The sequence below is a fragment of the Epinephelus lanceolatus genome, chromosome 16 (genome assembly GCF_041903045.1).
Source record: "Epinephelus lanceolatus isolate andai-2023 chromosome 16, ASM4190304v1, whole genome shotgun sequence".
Lineage (NCBI taxonomy): Eukaryota > Metazoa > Chordata > Actinopteri > Perciformes > Serranidae > Epinephelus > Epinephelus lanceolatus.
In genome coordinates, this window is record NC_135749.1 from 1,616,942 (window position 1) to 1,629,580 (window position 12,639).

A 12,639-nucleotide genomic window follows, 5' to 3' on the forward strand; every position below is an offset into this window, starting at 1 on the left:
ATACTTAGGATATGTACGAATTTTGGTGCATTGCTGTTCGTTGGAAAACATATGAAAGTTTTGTGAGGGCAGCCTGCCCTTGTAGCCTGTTCAGACCATCCATGATGACGTGAGCTCACTGTTCTGTCTCAGGGTCTGTATCAGTCTGGACTCGCTGCCGCCCTGAACACTTGCCATAAGTTAAAATCCAATCGTGGCCAATCAGGGGTCTGCGCCATAGTTGACAATGTAAGCAGCCAATCAGGGACGTTGTTGTTGATGATGTAAAATGCAGGCCGCAGCTTGCAGAACAGTAATGGTGCCTCCCAAAGCAGCAAGTTCTAACTAAGTAGAGTAAACATAGCGATAAGTGAAGTTATTGCAGGAGTAGAATAGTCTTCGCTGTTTGGGGCGGCACCGAGTCCAGACTGATACAGCATGTTGAGCTCATGTCACCAGCATGGTCTGACCAGCATACCTCCCTTGTGGCGAGGAGGCACTTCAGAGAGAGCTTTAGTCTGCAGTTAAAGACCAAAAGGTGATGTTGTTTGTGACTCAGATGTTTGAGCGCCGACATTTCCTGTCGTCTCTCTGTTATCAGCTCTCTGACAAAGGCATAAAATGCCGATAGCAATAAAAGGTGTACAAGGAAGTGTCTCGGTGGTCGAAATAAAGATACAACACAAAGAATGGCAGCACAGTGGAGCAAACCGATAAACTACAGAGTGGTTCTCTGTGCCTTTTTGGGCCACTGACTGGTTTGTGTCGGCCCCAGCTGCGACTTGCACTCAGTGTAATGGTTGAAAAGGTTGATTTACTTTTGTCTTCTTTTATTTTTGCTTCTGTAGATATTCTCAACAAATCAGTCAATAAGAAAACAGACCTGGACTCCACTTCAGTTTTTAACGACATGAAGCATCTTTATTTTTTTCTAATGTCCTAAAGTCCTAACAGTCCGCACATTTTCCACTCTTCAGTGTTTGTAAGGACAAAAAGTATCTTACTATATAACTCTCGACCTGATTGAACTCCTTAAGGTCTTGGGATCAAAGCAGAGATTTGGTCTGAGAGAAGCCCAGTTGTGGTCACCACAAAGCAGCAAGCTGCACCTAGAGGGCGGTTAGATCACACACTTAGCTGAAGTCAAGGCAAGCAGCAAAGCTGTCTGGAATGACAACACCTTCAGAGGGGAGCACTTCTTAGGACTGAAAGGATCCTTCAGGAAGACCGATCACAGTGAAGAGGCTGCATCACCGGGCGTTGTCTCCTGACCCCCTGCAAGAATGTTTCACGAGATTGTAGGCAAAGACTGGTCTGTTTCCTGCTCTGCAGCTACTACTTCAATAGCCTCCCAAGCAGAACAGATCTCACTGTGGTCTCTTTAATGCTGCATATTCAAAAGCCACAGTTTGCAAAATACAGTAGAAGGCAGAGAAGAACCTCGTATCAAAGTTAAAAGTTCAAGTTATGGGACGCCCCGGGTTACACGGTTTGAAGTTCCTGCAGTGGGAAAAGGATTTTAGTCGGGCCCAAATGATTCCAAGCAGCGCTCAGGCTTGTGGGGAATCTGCAGATCAGAGATATAAGCAGCTGCAGATCTGTGCAGACCATGAAAATGTGTAATAAAAGCTTAAAATCAATTCTATAAATGACAGGTAACCAGTGGAGGTTACCTCTCTCACGTAGGAGCTGTCAGTCTTGACTAAAGACACGTTCCCTCACAGTTATGGCCCTTTATCAGAGCGGTGTGATGTGACACATCTGGTGACAGACATACTGTATCTGGTGAAAAGGTATTAAATCATTCCTGCTTTGTCCTTTATTTTGTCCAGAATAGAGCCGAAACACTTCGATACAAGACGGTCCAATTCAGTCCATCGGCACGTCTATCGGCACAGATGATGTACTAAGATGATTGATCATTGATGGCAACTTTATGATGGCAATGACATTTTATGATCACTGGCTCACTGCTGGGTATATCACTAGTCCCCCCCCCCCCCCCCCCCCTCGTCGTGCTCATGTTGTCTTGTATGTGTGTTGGTGCTGCTGCTGGCTGCACAGCTGGGCGCAGCAGGTGTAGTACAGCAGCGTGTCCTGGACGCTCTCCAGATGCTCCTGTCAGCGTCAGATCCAACGTGACTGGGACATTTTTTATCTTCCACTGAGCCTCACAGTGCAGCACAAAGAAAGTGAGCACAGCGTCAGTTCAGTCAGGACACGATTTTGAGCTCAGCTCACATTCCAGCTACATCAGCTGATCACCAGCAGCACGATCAACTGATGGATCACCTGATTCATGGAAGGGAGTCAGCTGATAGATCACATGATTCCTGTCTATGCAACCAATAGGCAAATCTCATTCAGGGTGCCCTATTTAAACTGCTCTGGCCTGCCTACTTTTGCTGCTTCCTCTGCAAGCTGCTTAGCAACCCGCCTCCACCACAGCTCCTCCTTTTGCTGCTGCTTGAGCCCGGTCTCACTTCGAAGTCATCAAAATCCAGGGCTTGGACAGTGATGTGCGGCGTCAGATACCAATGAAGAAAGGCGTCCTTTAACCTCAGAATGATACGTGGCCGGTTGCCATTATAGTTTAACGGCGCCCGTCGGTGTCAGGGGGAAACGCAGCGGACAAGGACGAAAGTTAAGACAGTGAAAGACAGAGTGGGGCGGGCAGGAGTGGTGGTGGATGGGTCCAACGAACAGTGACTTTCATCCGAGAGAAGATTGTAAAGCCAAACCCTATTCTTTTTTCCAAAACCCAACTACGTGTTTTTGTTGTTCAAGAAAAAACAACATTAATTTGCGGTGTTGTACATTTCCTGTGAAAACAGAAGTGTATTTTGAAAACAGACAATGCATGTAACAGGCTGAAGTTGACACGGCGTCCCAGAACGTCAACAACCAACACACCCAGGGTACCTTGGACGTCATATGTGGACGTGGAAAGTCAACGACCAAACGTGGACATGTGACGAGGTCACAGTGAGGGTGAGTTAGCTGCTCTCCCTGCCTTAAGCTTTCCATGAAGGCGCATGGAAGGGCAGAGAGGTTTGCTCTCTTGGCCTTAGGCTTGGCATAGGCCCAAGAAAGGGAAGATGATACTGCAAAGGGAAATACAGTTTTCTTTGACTGAAGTATAGTTGTTGCAAACATCCAAAAATATTTAGGGCAGATGCTTCACCAATAAAAGATGTCAATACAACACAGGAAGTAGGGTGTACACCCTGACTGGACTAATTTGAAGAAGAGCTTTAGCTCAAAGGGTCATTTGTGGATGTGCCAATAAATTGCACTTATGGGAGTTACAGTGTGTGGACCTTTCCTCGTGCTCCATATTGCTTATCCACAGAAAATGTCACCCCCTGATGTTTTGGAGCATATTGCCATGAACAGTGTGGTGAGCATAACACCTCTGTGTTGCAGCTCACATGTCTTGTGCACGTATAAACAAAGTTTAATCAGGGCACTCTGACCCGTCAACTGGGTCGCGTCTAGTAACTGGATAGGTGGTGTATTGTTTGGGTGGGGTTTTGAATTCAATGGGTTTCCATATCAAAAGCTGTGTGCTTAACGTCGACTCAAATCCAGTAGGATTAAACAACAGTAGAAGCCCATACTGAAGGTCACACCTGTGTTTTTTATATAAATGGTAAAAACCTGTTTTCATAGGATTTTCATGATAAACAATAGATGTTTTTTTTTTTCTAATAAAAGCTCTTTATAATTAAAACAGAGGGGGGTTTCAGAGGCTGTGTCACGAGAGACAGTCTGAAATGAAGGTGATAATTGTCCTCACTTCAGGCTCAGGTGTTAGAAGAGGTGACAAGCCGAGAAGCGCTGCTTCACATGATGATGTAATGCCTTCGGTTTCAGCAGGTAAAAGAGTTTCTGATGGATTAAATCAGTAGACTGAGACACATGGGCCGACCATGTGACTGCCATCCCAGAGGCCTTACTGTATGTATACTACGTTCTGTGGTTTCATCAGTCTGAAGTTTGATCAGACACCAGAGCACTGCTCAGAGATTTGACACCATGACAGTGAGTAATACTACGAGACAAGATTTCATAACTCTGCAGTGTTACCACAGTAACAGTCATTTTATCCTCCATCTTGGGAACATACATGCTACCAAGTAAATAATTAAGAAACTATAAAAGAAGGAAAGCCCAAGACGTCACACAGTGAAGTGGAGCTACAGTTCCAGCTGGACGAGGACATCTAACTGGCCTACTGTCCTTGTCCCAGTATACAAGCACGGGAGGGGAATCCATTTATTGAGCCAAGTATGTGCGACTCCTCTACGATAGGTGGAGATATGCCCCCTTTCAGCTTGTTAGTATTGGACCTTTTTCCTGTTGACCTATTACGTCACAGACCAAACAATGGACAAACAAGTTAGCTACGGTTAGCTAGCAGCTAACTGCTACCATGGTGGACAACTTTACAGCTCTGTACATTTGGTGCGTCCAAAAAGTCACGGCTCTGGATGTAGATTTCTCCATGTTGTTACCGGCTTCTTCAGTAGCGACGCTCAAAATGAGCTGAAATGAAACAAGTGCACATCAGTGAGGTAAATGAAATAAATAAATCTGGACAGAGAGATCACTGGATGCTCTGTAGAATCAAATGTAGATCAACAAAGTGTGTTGGGTGCTCTTGCAAAATGAGGAAGAACAAGATAAACTGGAAGGCACTTCAAAGATACAAGAGGATATATCTAGGAGGAAGGATACATAAAAAACCCTTATTGTTGTGGTTAAATCAACAAAAGAGCCGACATGTTTTGGCCATGTTTACCTGACAGCAGCCTCTGGCACCTGTGTGATTATGGCTCTTGTCTGTCAGCAGCAAAGCTAAAGGTACCTTGACATAATTATAGAGCCACAGACGTTCGTAGGCAGGAGGTCGGGGTGGACGGATGGGTCAACAAACTGAGCGACTTTGACACAGGAGACCGCTGTGTTTTTCCTGTCTCTGAACAACAGCCAGCGTTGGTTTCTTTTAACCACAACCACGATCTTTTATTTACCGGTTTTCGATGACTTCGGAGTGAGACCAGGTTGCCAAATCACAGTCTTTCCCTAATCCAGTAAGGGTTTTTTTCTGATCCATAATTTCACTCTAATGCAATCAGTGCTGTGTCTAAAGGTGTTCAACAAGTTCTCATCCCAACCCAAATATTGCTGCTTGGTCAGTGGACTTTTACGTCTACATATGACACACTGCATCTGTTGTTGGCGTTCTGGGACGCCGTGTCAGTTTCAATTGTTATACGCATTCTGTCTTTGTAAAATACACTTGTGTTTTTACAGGATATGTACAGTTTCTGCTCGATAGACGTAAATGTTGTGACGTGCAGTGAACACATTCAGACCAGCTAATCCAGATGTTCTGAGTTAATGGCGTGAACATCATCCATCTGTAGTCAAGCACTATTTCTCCTCTTGTTCTCTCCTCACCAGACCTCTCAGGAGTTTCTGGCCCAGCTGATGTCTAAACTCGGGGGTAAGAACCCAGAGGAGACGGGCGGCTTCCAGGAGGCCCCCCTGGCGTACGATGCTGTATGGGCTCTAGCCCTGGCCCTCAACAAGACCGTGGGCCCCCTGAAGGCCAAGGGTCACAGACTGGAAGATTTCAACTACAACAACCGAGACATCACAGCTGAGATCTACCGAGCCCTGAACACCAGCTCATTTGAAGGAGTTTCGGTAAGAACAAAACCCAGAGGAGGGAAGAAGTGCAGAGACTGAGAGAGGGTAGAGAGAGCTGGAGAGTGATATGTGTGTGAAGGATGAAGGGGGATGTTAAAACATTAAAATTCTGCCTCTTTCTTTCAGGGTCATGTTGTATTTGATGCTCAAGGCTCTCGAATGGCCTGGACTCTTATTGAACAGCTTCAAGGTATGACACAGCACATATCCCTGCTTAAAGTGGAAGTCATTTTAATAATCAGCTTATGTAATACAGTGTGCAGTGATCTTGTTCTTTCAATCAAACTGTAAACATTCATTAACCATAACCGCTGATGCTGTTAAGGGTCGCAAGGGGGCTGGAGCTTCCCCCGAGGCAGGGTTCACCCTGGACAGGTCACCAGACTATCACAGGGCTGACACATAGAGACAGACAACCATTCACACTCACATTCACACCTACGGACAATTTAGAGTCACCAATTAACCTGCATGTCTTTGGACTGTGGGAGGAAGCCGGAGCACCTGGAGGAAACCCACGCTGACACAGGGAGAACATGCAAACTCCACACAGAAGGACCCCAGCCATTATGTAAAGGGACTCACGGTGGAGAGGTCACATGTATCTCTGATAAAAACAAACTTCAGGAAAGTTGTTTTTCTTTTACAAATGTACCATTAAATAACATTTGGCTTCACCAACATTTAAACTACGGTGATGCAAATCGTCACACCCTCATTTAGCTTGAAGACACCTCCAACACATGCACTCAAACCCATAAACACACCACCCACACTCCCCTTCAGATTACGTCTCCCTCTGTCGTGTTTCAGCCGGGTTAATGTTGAGATCATCCTCTCTTAACTTTGATATCCAAACTCCATCCTGGGTGTCCACCTTGATACTGTGCTGATTGCATAGATCATCTGTGCTGTCGGGGGGACGACGGCTGTGAAGCATCAATGTTTTCACAGACATGGATGTAGAGAGAAACTTTACTGGTGGGTGGAAACGCAGGGCGGTGATTCCAGTTCTTGTTTATCTCATGAAACAAAGGCTAACTGTGTCTTAGTTGCTCTGCAGTCTAAAGCCAGAGTGTTACTTTAAGTGAACCTGCAGGCCGACATGTTTTCATGTTGCATCAGTGTATTTTTCATGTGATGGGATCGAGGTGGCGGAGTGATCACATGGCGATGGTAGTGTCTTATCCGTGGTGGTGGTGGTGTGAGGCTGTGGTTGGCTGGCTGCCTTTTGATCACCGAGCCTGTGTTCTCCTGTTCAGTCTGTCTGTGCTTTGTGTTTCTCTGACAGCTCTGAGATCTGTGACTATCGGAGGCTCTCTGTGTTCTCAGGAACGGTTAAAAATTAAGCTTGTTTTGCTGATTGTCTTTGTTAATGCTGGCCTCCGCCATCCCACAAGGGAAGGGTCAGTGATGAGCTGTAATTTGTTTGATGGTAATTGGAAGCATGCTGGCCATGGGCAGTTCTAAACGAGGGGGAAAGATAGACATGGAAATAAAGTGCTCATTCAAGGCTCCGCTTGGCTTCTCAACATAAACGGTAATTGGCTCTGCTGCAGTCTGGAGGTCCACAGTTGTAGTAGTAAATAGCTGTAAGGCTTTTAAAAGGACAGGGAAGTAGACGTAGATGTGCTGCAGTAGGTACTGTATATGTGTGCAGGGGGAGTCTGCAGCTTCACAGAGGATCCTGCCTGAGCCAGTGGGTACTGGACAGACATTTTGGGAGCTAGCATGGACACCAGAAGAACTGTGACTGGTCAGCCGGAGCTACTGTGTCGTAGTGTTTGTAGTGTGGGCTGTTACAGGCAGCAGGAATTAGGTCAAAGAAAGACAACTCTTATCCTGTTCCCTAGACAACTGTGTGATACAGCAAAGCTATTTACAGTGCCAGCCTTCTCCTCACTCCACTGCCTTTTACAAACGCTCTCAGTATCTGTTGTGAGAGTGTGGACATTAGCCTGGCCCTGAATTATAATCTCAGTCTGGCCCTGTCACAGTGGCGAACTTGTGCTGGTAACATGTCGATGACAGGAATAAAAGACAAACATATAAACACACATCACTGACTGGTACTGGGTGAACTCTGTTGCTTTGAGACTTCCAGTCCACCACTACTGTCTGGTCAAACAGGGAACATCACATACAAACAGCCTGTTATGAAAACTGAGGCACTGTAATGTGGTAGGGTTGGTGTCGAGGTGGCATTGTTAAAAAATTATGTTTACTTTATCGGTTGGACTTTTCAGTTACACTGAGACATGAGCTCACCCAGAGAGACGACGCATGTTGTCCAGGAAGTAACAGTGTTGCAGAAGTTCATCCATTTACAACCACTTTTTCGAAGCCGGGTCGCGGGGCAGCAGGCTGAGCAAAGTATTCCAGACGTCCCTCTCCCCAGCAACACTTCCCAGCTCCTCCTGGAGGACCCCGAGGTGTTCCCAGACCAGATGAGATCTATAATCCCTCCAGTGTGTTCTGGGTCTGCCCCGGGGCCTCCTACCAGTGGGACCAGGAGGATCCTGATCAGATGTTGAACCACCTCAACATGAAGGAGCAGCGGCTCTACTCCGAGCTCCCTCCAGATGTCTGACTCCTCCCCCTATCTCTAAGGCTGAGCCCAGACACCCTACAGAGGAAACTCATTTGTATCTGTGATCTCATTCTTTCAGTCACTACCCAGAGCTCATGACCATAGGTGAGGGTTGGGACGGAGATGGAGCAGGAAATGGAAAGCTTTGCCTTCTGGCTCAGCTCCCTCTGAACCATGATGGTCCGGTGCAGTGCCCGCATCACCACTATCTCCACCCACACATGAACCAAACTTACCCCTCAACGTCAATGCTGATTCAAATGTGCCGCCATAGCTAGCAGCAAGTTAGCTAGAAGGCTAATATTGACACTTGCATTATTGTTTGTGGCACCACATCATCGCAGACCCAACAAACTTCACTGACGGCTTCTAGTCGACAGCAGTTTTGGTACTTAGTGCAAAAAATATGTAGAACTAACAGGCTCCTTGTTGTCTCCAGCCGCCATGTCAAAAGTTGTGAAGTTTAGGACGCAGCTTCCGCTAAGTCACAACGATGGCGACCGTTGAGAAGTGTCCATCATTCCACACTCAACTTCTGGACTGTCTCAAGTGCGCCAGTAGTACACTGCATTTTCCTGTACTGTGCAATGTGAACGCACTCGTGCACTCAAAATATTAAGTGTTTAATACAGAAGTATGTGATCTGAGACACGCTTTGTGTTTTAACCCAGCATTATGGTTCATGTTCAGGCTGGAGAACCAATTAAATAAATGGCTAAAAGCTGCAAAATGCTGCAGAGTTGAGTTTTAATTCTCTCTGAGCTCTGCAGCATCAGCAGCACTGGAACATTACATGGGGCGACATGATTCAGTGGTGAGATCAAAAACATGTAACGTAACTGTTCTGCAGGGCACCTGCTAACGATAACAGTTATTTAGAGCTTCGGAGGTTTAATCTCTCTGATGGCTAATGAGCCACACCTGGCCTGCACAAGATACCAGCAGTAATTATCAGACCTGAGCACAGCAGTGCTTGTGTTTGTGAAGAAGTTCTTCTCATTAGTCTCGACAAGATTGATCTGTTGGATGGATTTCTCTTCATGCTAACTTCTCCTGCACTTGAGTATTTGTCGACCTTTCTGCTAGCCTCCTGTGTTATTATGGGGAGGGCGCAGGTAGACGTCTTTGCTGTCACCAGCTACCTGTGTTCAGCTGCAGGGACAGGAACCCCACCACTCCTCAGTGTCTCCTCAGTGTTGAGCACCCTGTTGGTTCAAACTCTGCACAATATGATACTGCTCAGATGAGATGTGCATTAATTCTGTCCCATTTCATTTTTGGCAGCCAAATCTTTATCCAATTTGGCAAGCAGGCTTCAAAGACCTTCATTTATCTTACAGCAATTTTGTTTTGTATCCATGCTTTGAATTTATGAAGCAGAATGCATCTTTTTGTGAGCTCTATGATGAGCTCTTTATGGCCACAACAAAGTCAATATAAAGCCAATGACTGACTTAATGTTGACAACTCTTCCTAAATCAGTCTGAGCTTTAAAAAGAGTGAAGCAAACACTCAATACTGTTTGTCTCTGACAGCTCTGTCAGATTGTTGCTGCTGTGTCCATCTGTCTTTCTCCCTGAATATAGACCAGACATGTTTCAGCCCGTTGACGCCTGCTGTCCACGATGCAACTGGCTGTCGTCCAGAATTCATAGAACTGCATTAACATTCTGGTTTCAGTGTTCACACCAGCAGTTTGTTTTACTCATCCACCCAAACCATCTTCAAATGAATTACTAACCAACATGTTCTAATACAATGATTCATGATAGCCCCATAACTAACATAAAGTTACAGAGGTAAGTTTTAGTAAAAGAAACACGGTGAGTCGTACCTTAACGTGACTCAAAGTTCACGTGGATCCGAACACGTGATTCCAGGGACAGTCCTGGATCTGAGATCATCTGAGATCTGATTGCAGCCTTTCAAAATACATGGGATATGTGCGAATTTTGGTGCACTGCTTTTCGTGCAGTGCACTGAGGGAAATGGTTTCAGCTTACAGAGACAGACAGGAGGTCTGCATCACTGTGACGTGGAGTTACGTTTCTGGGGAGGTGCACGTCAGTCTACAGTGTAGGGTACGGCGCCAATTTGACGCAGAAGTTTAAATTCTGCCCTGGCCGTAGAGCATAAGGGCTTCTTAGTAGAGTGCTCTTAATTGTCTGTAGGAATTCTGCCTAACGATGACTAGACAGTTAGGAGTGGTGTCCAGTGGTTGGTGGTTCGATGCCCCTGGGCTGTGCCTCCCTCTGGATATTAAAGTGTTATTACAACAAACCACAGCAATGTGCTACAGCTGATGACAGGCCAGTTTCTCACATGGGTGGTTTTATTTTATTAGAGGAGGCTTGCGGGGCTCCCTCTGGCCTGGATTTCATTAATGAAATATCTCATAAAGTGTATTGGGTCTCAGAGTGGCAGAACAAGGACACAGGGCATCGGGCTGTTGTGATTTCCCTGAAGAAAAAATGTCAAACAATGACATTTGTGTTAAAAGTAAACAGAGGCTGCACGCTTAGCGAGGACATCTGGACGCTGCTGTTCTGTCGCCATCATCAGTGTTTTGAGTGGGCTTTATGATCCAACAGGGACGCAGGTTTAGCTGTGCAAGAAGTCTGTGCAAATAAAATACAGCCTCAAACTGGCAAATGAAAACTTCACCTACAGCTGGTGCTAAGGTTTGGTATGCGGCCATAACTGGTGCAACATTCATTAGAGTTGGGGACGTTAAGCTCACTGTGACCCTCTCTCTGTCTCTCACACAGGAGGCAGCTATAAGAAGATTGGATACTACGACAGCACTAAAGGCAATCTGTCCTGGTATGGGAATGACAAGTGGATCGGTGAGAGACATTCATCTTCCTCTGCTCCTTTATTTTCCTCTTCATCACTGTCTGTTGCACTCCTTCTACCGTCTAATCTCCTGTTTTCTCTGACCCTGCGGCCTTCCCCTCTCTCCATCTAATTCCTCTTTCCTTCCTCCTTTATTGCACTCTCCTCTGCCTCGCCCCCCACCCCCACTCTTTGCATACAAGATTTGCTGCAAACGTTCATCAATCAGTCAGTCAGGTTTTATTTAGCAGCGCTCCTGCTAACTTCTTCACAGCTCACCAGACACCCGAGTGATTCAGCAGCGGATGGAGCCTCAGATAAGGGCTGCTGATGGACCGATGCGCTGCCGAGCGACAATTTCATTCCATTTACTAATTAAACATGAGAACCACTTCAAAGCAACGACAGCAATGCAATAAATAGAAGATGCTAGTTGACAGTCTAAACAAAACAGGAGAAAGCAATCTGGGCGTTGGCGTAATGGGATTGGGCCTCATGACCTTGACTTTGAGGAATGAAATTGTGTTTCCTAATCAGTACACAGGGGAGCTCCGTGCGCGTCCGTGTCACTTCTGCCTCCTTGAGCACTGACGAGATGCAGATCTAAAATTGGTTAATGCTCTGAAAACTGCGGAGAGCTTTGAAAGTCTGGCAGAGGGGAAGACAAAAGCGAGTGACGCAGTGGTCAGCGGCGGGGAGGAGGGCGGCGGATGCAGCTCGACCTTCAGTTGTTTATTGTGTTTCCCTATTTGCTCAACTGTCACGAGTGCCGTCTCAGACACAGCTGATTGGATTTCCTGTCAAAATGACATCGATTGTTTCAAGATGGAGGAGGCGGGGCGACTGTTGTACAAGTGAAGAAGGTGAAGTGCTGGCGGGCAGACAGGGAGGAAGCATCATTTGTCCCTTTACAACAAACACTGTTTATATGTTGTGTAAATGCTTAAATGGTAGAAGAGAGAACAAGGCCGTTATTTGCTTGTGTTATTTATAGGCACAGTTATTATGTCTCTGTGCCGGTGATAATCTTGGCCGCAGGCTCTATGTTGTTGGATTCTGTCTGTACAACGGTACGTCCGTCCCCGCCAAGCCTTTCTGTTTTCCATGCAGGAGGAAGCATGCATCTACTGCTGCACCACTGACCGAGCTACAGCTCAGCTCAGCTCAGGTGGACACCCTTAATATTTACATCTCTGCGCTGTCACAAGCCTCTGGGCCATGAGTCGTCTGCACGGTGATACGGTGGACACGTGTAGTTCTGCAGGAAAAAATACATGAACCTGCTCCCAGTGAGGTCTGAGGATTATCTTGAGTGATGATTTTTGGAAAGAGACACTGCACTCGAGGTTATTAAATGTGTTTTTGGGGCTTTGAGCATCACAAGAAGAAGAGACATCTCTACGGTCGATATCTGCAACACTCACACCAAGTCTGTCTTTGATTATGGGGCGGACTGTCCCTTTATGACGGGTAAAGGTGTTGCGTTTCCGCACCAATCCTCTGAAAATGAAGCTGCT

The 12,639-nt window shown here is 46.2% G+C and overlaps 1 protein-coding gene across 2 annotated transcripts in view; it reads left to right on the top strand.

The window, feature by feature from the left end:
- Positions 1-12,639, top strand: part of gabbr1b (gamma-aminobutyric acid (GABA) B receptor, 1b) — a 136,135-nt gene that overhangs the window by 92,091 nt on the left and 31,405 nt on the right. For both annotated transcript variants that reach the window (XM_078175582.1, XM_078175581.1), the window contains exons 13-15: positions 5,449-5,694; positions 5,824-5,887; positions 11,056-11,133. In XM_078175582.1, coding sequence (XP_078031708.1) covers positions 5,449-5,694; positions 5,824-5,887; positions 11,056-11,133 — 388 coding nt within the window. The remainder of the gene's footprint in view (positions 1-5,448; positions 5,695-5,823; positions 5,888-11,055; positions 11,134-12,639) is intronic.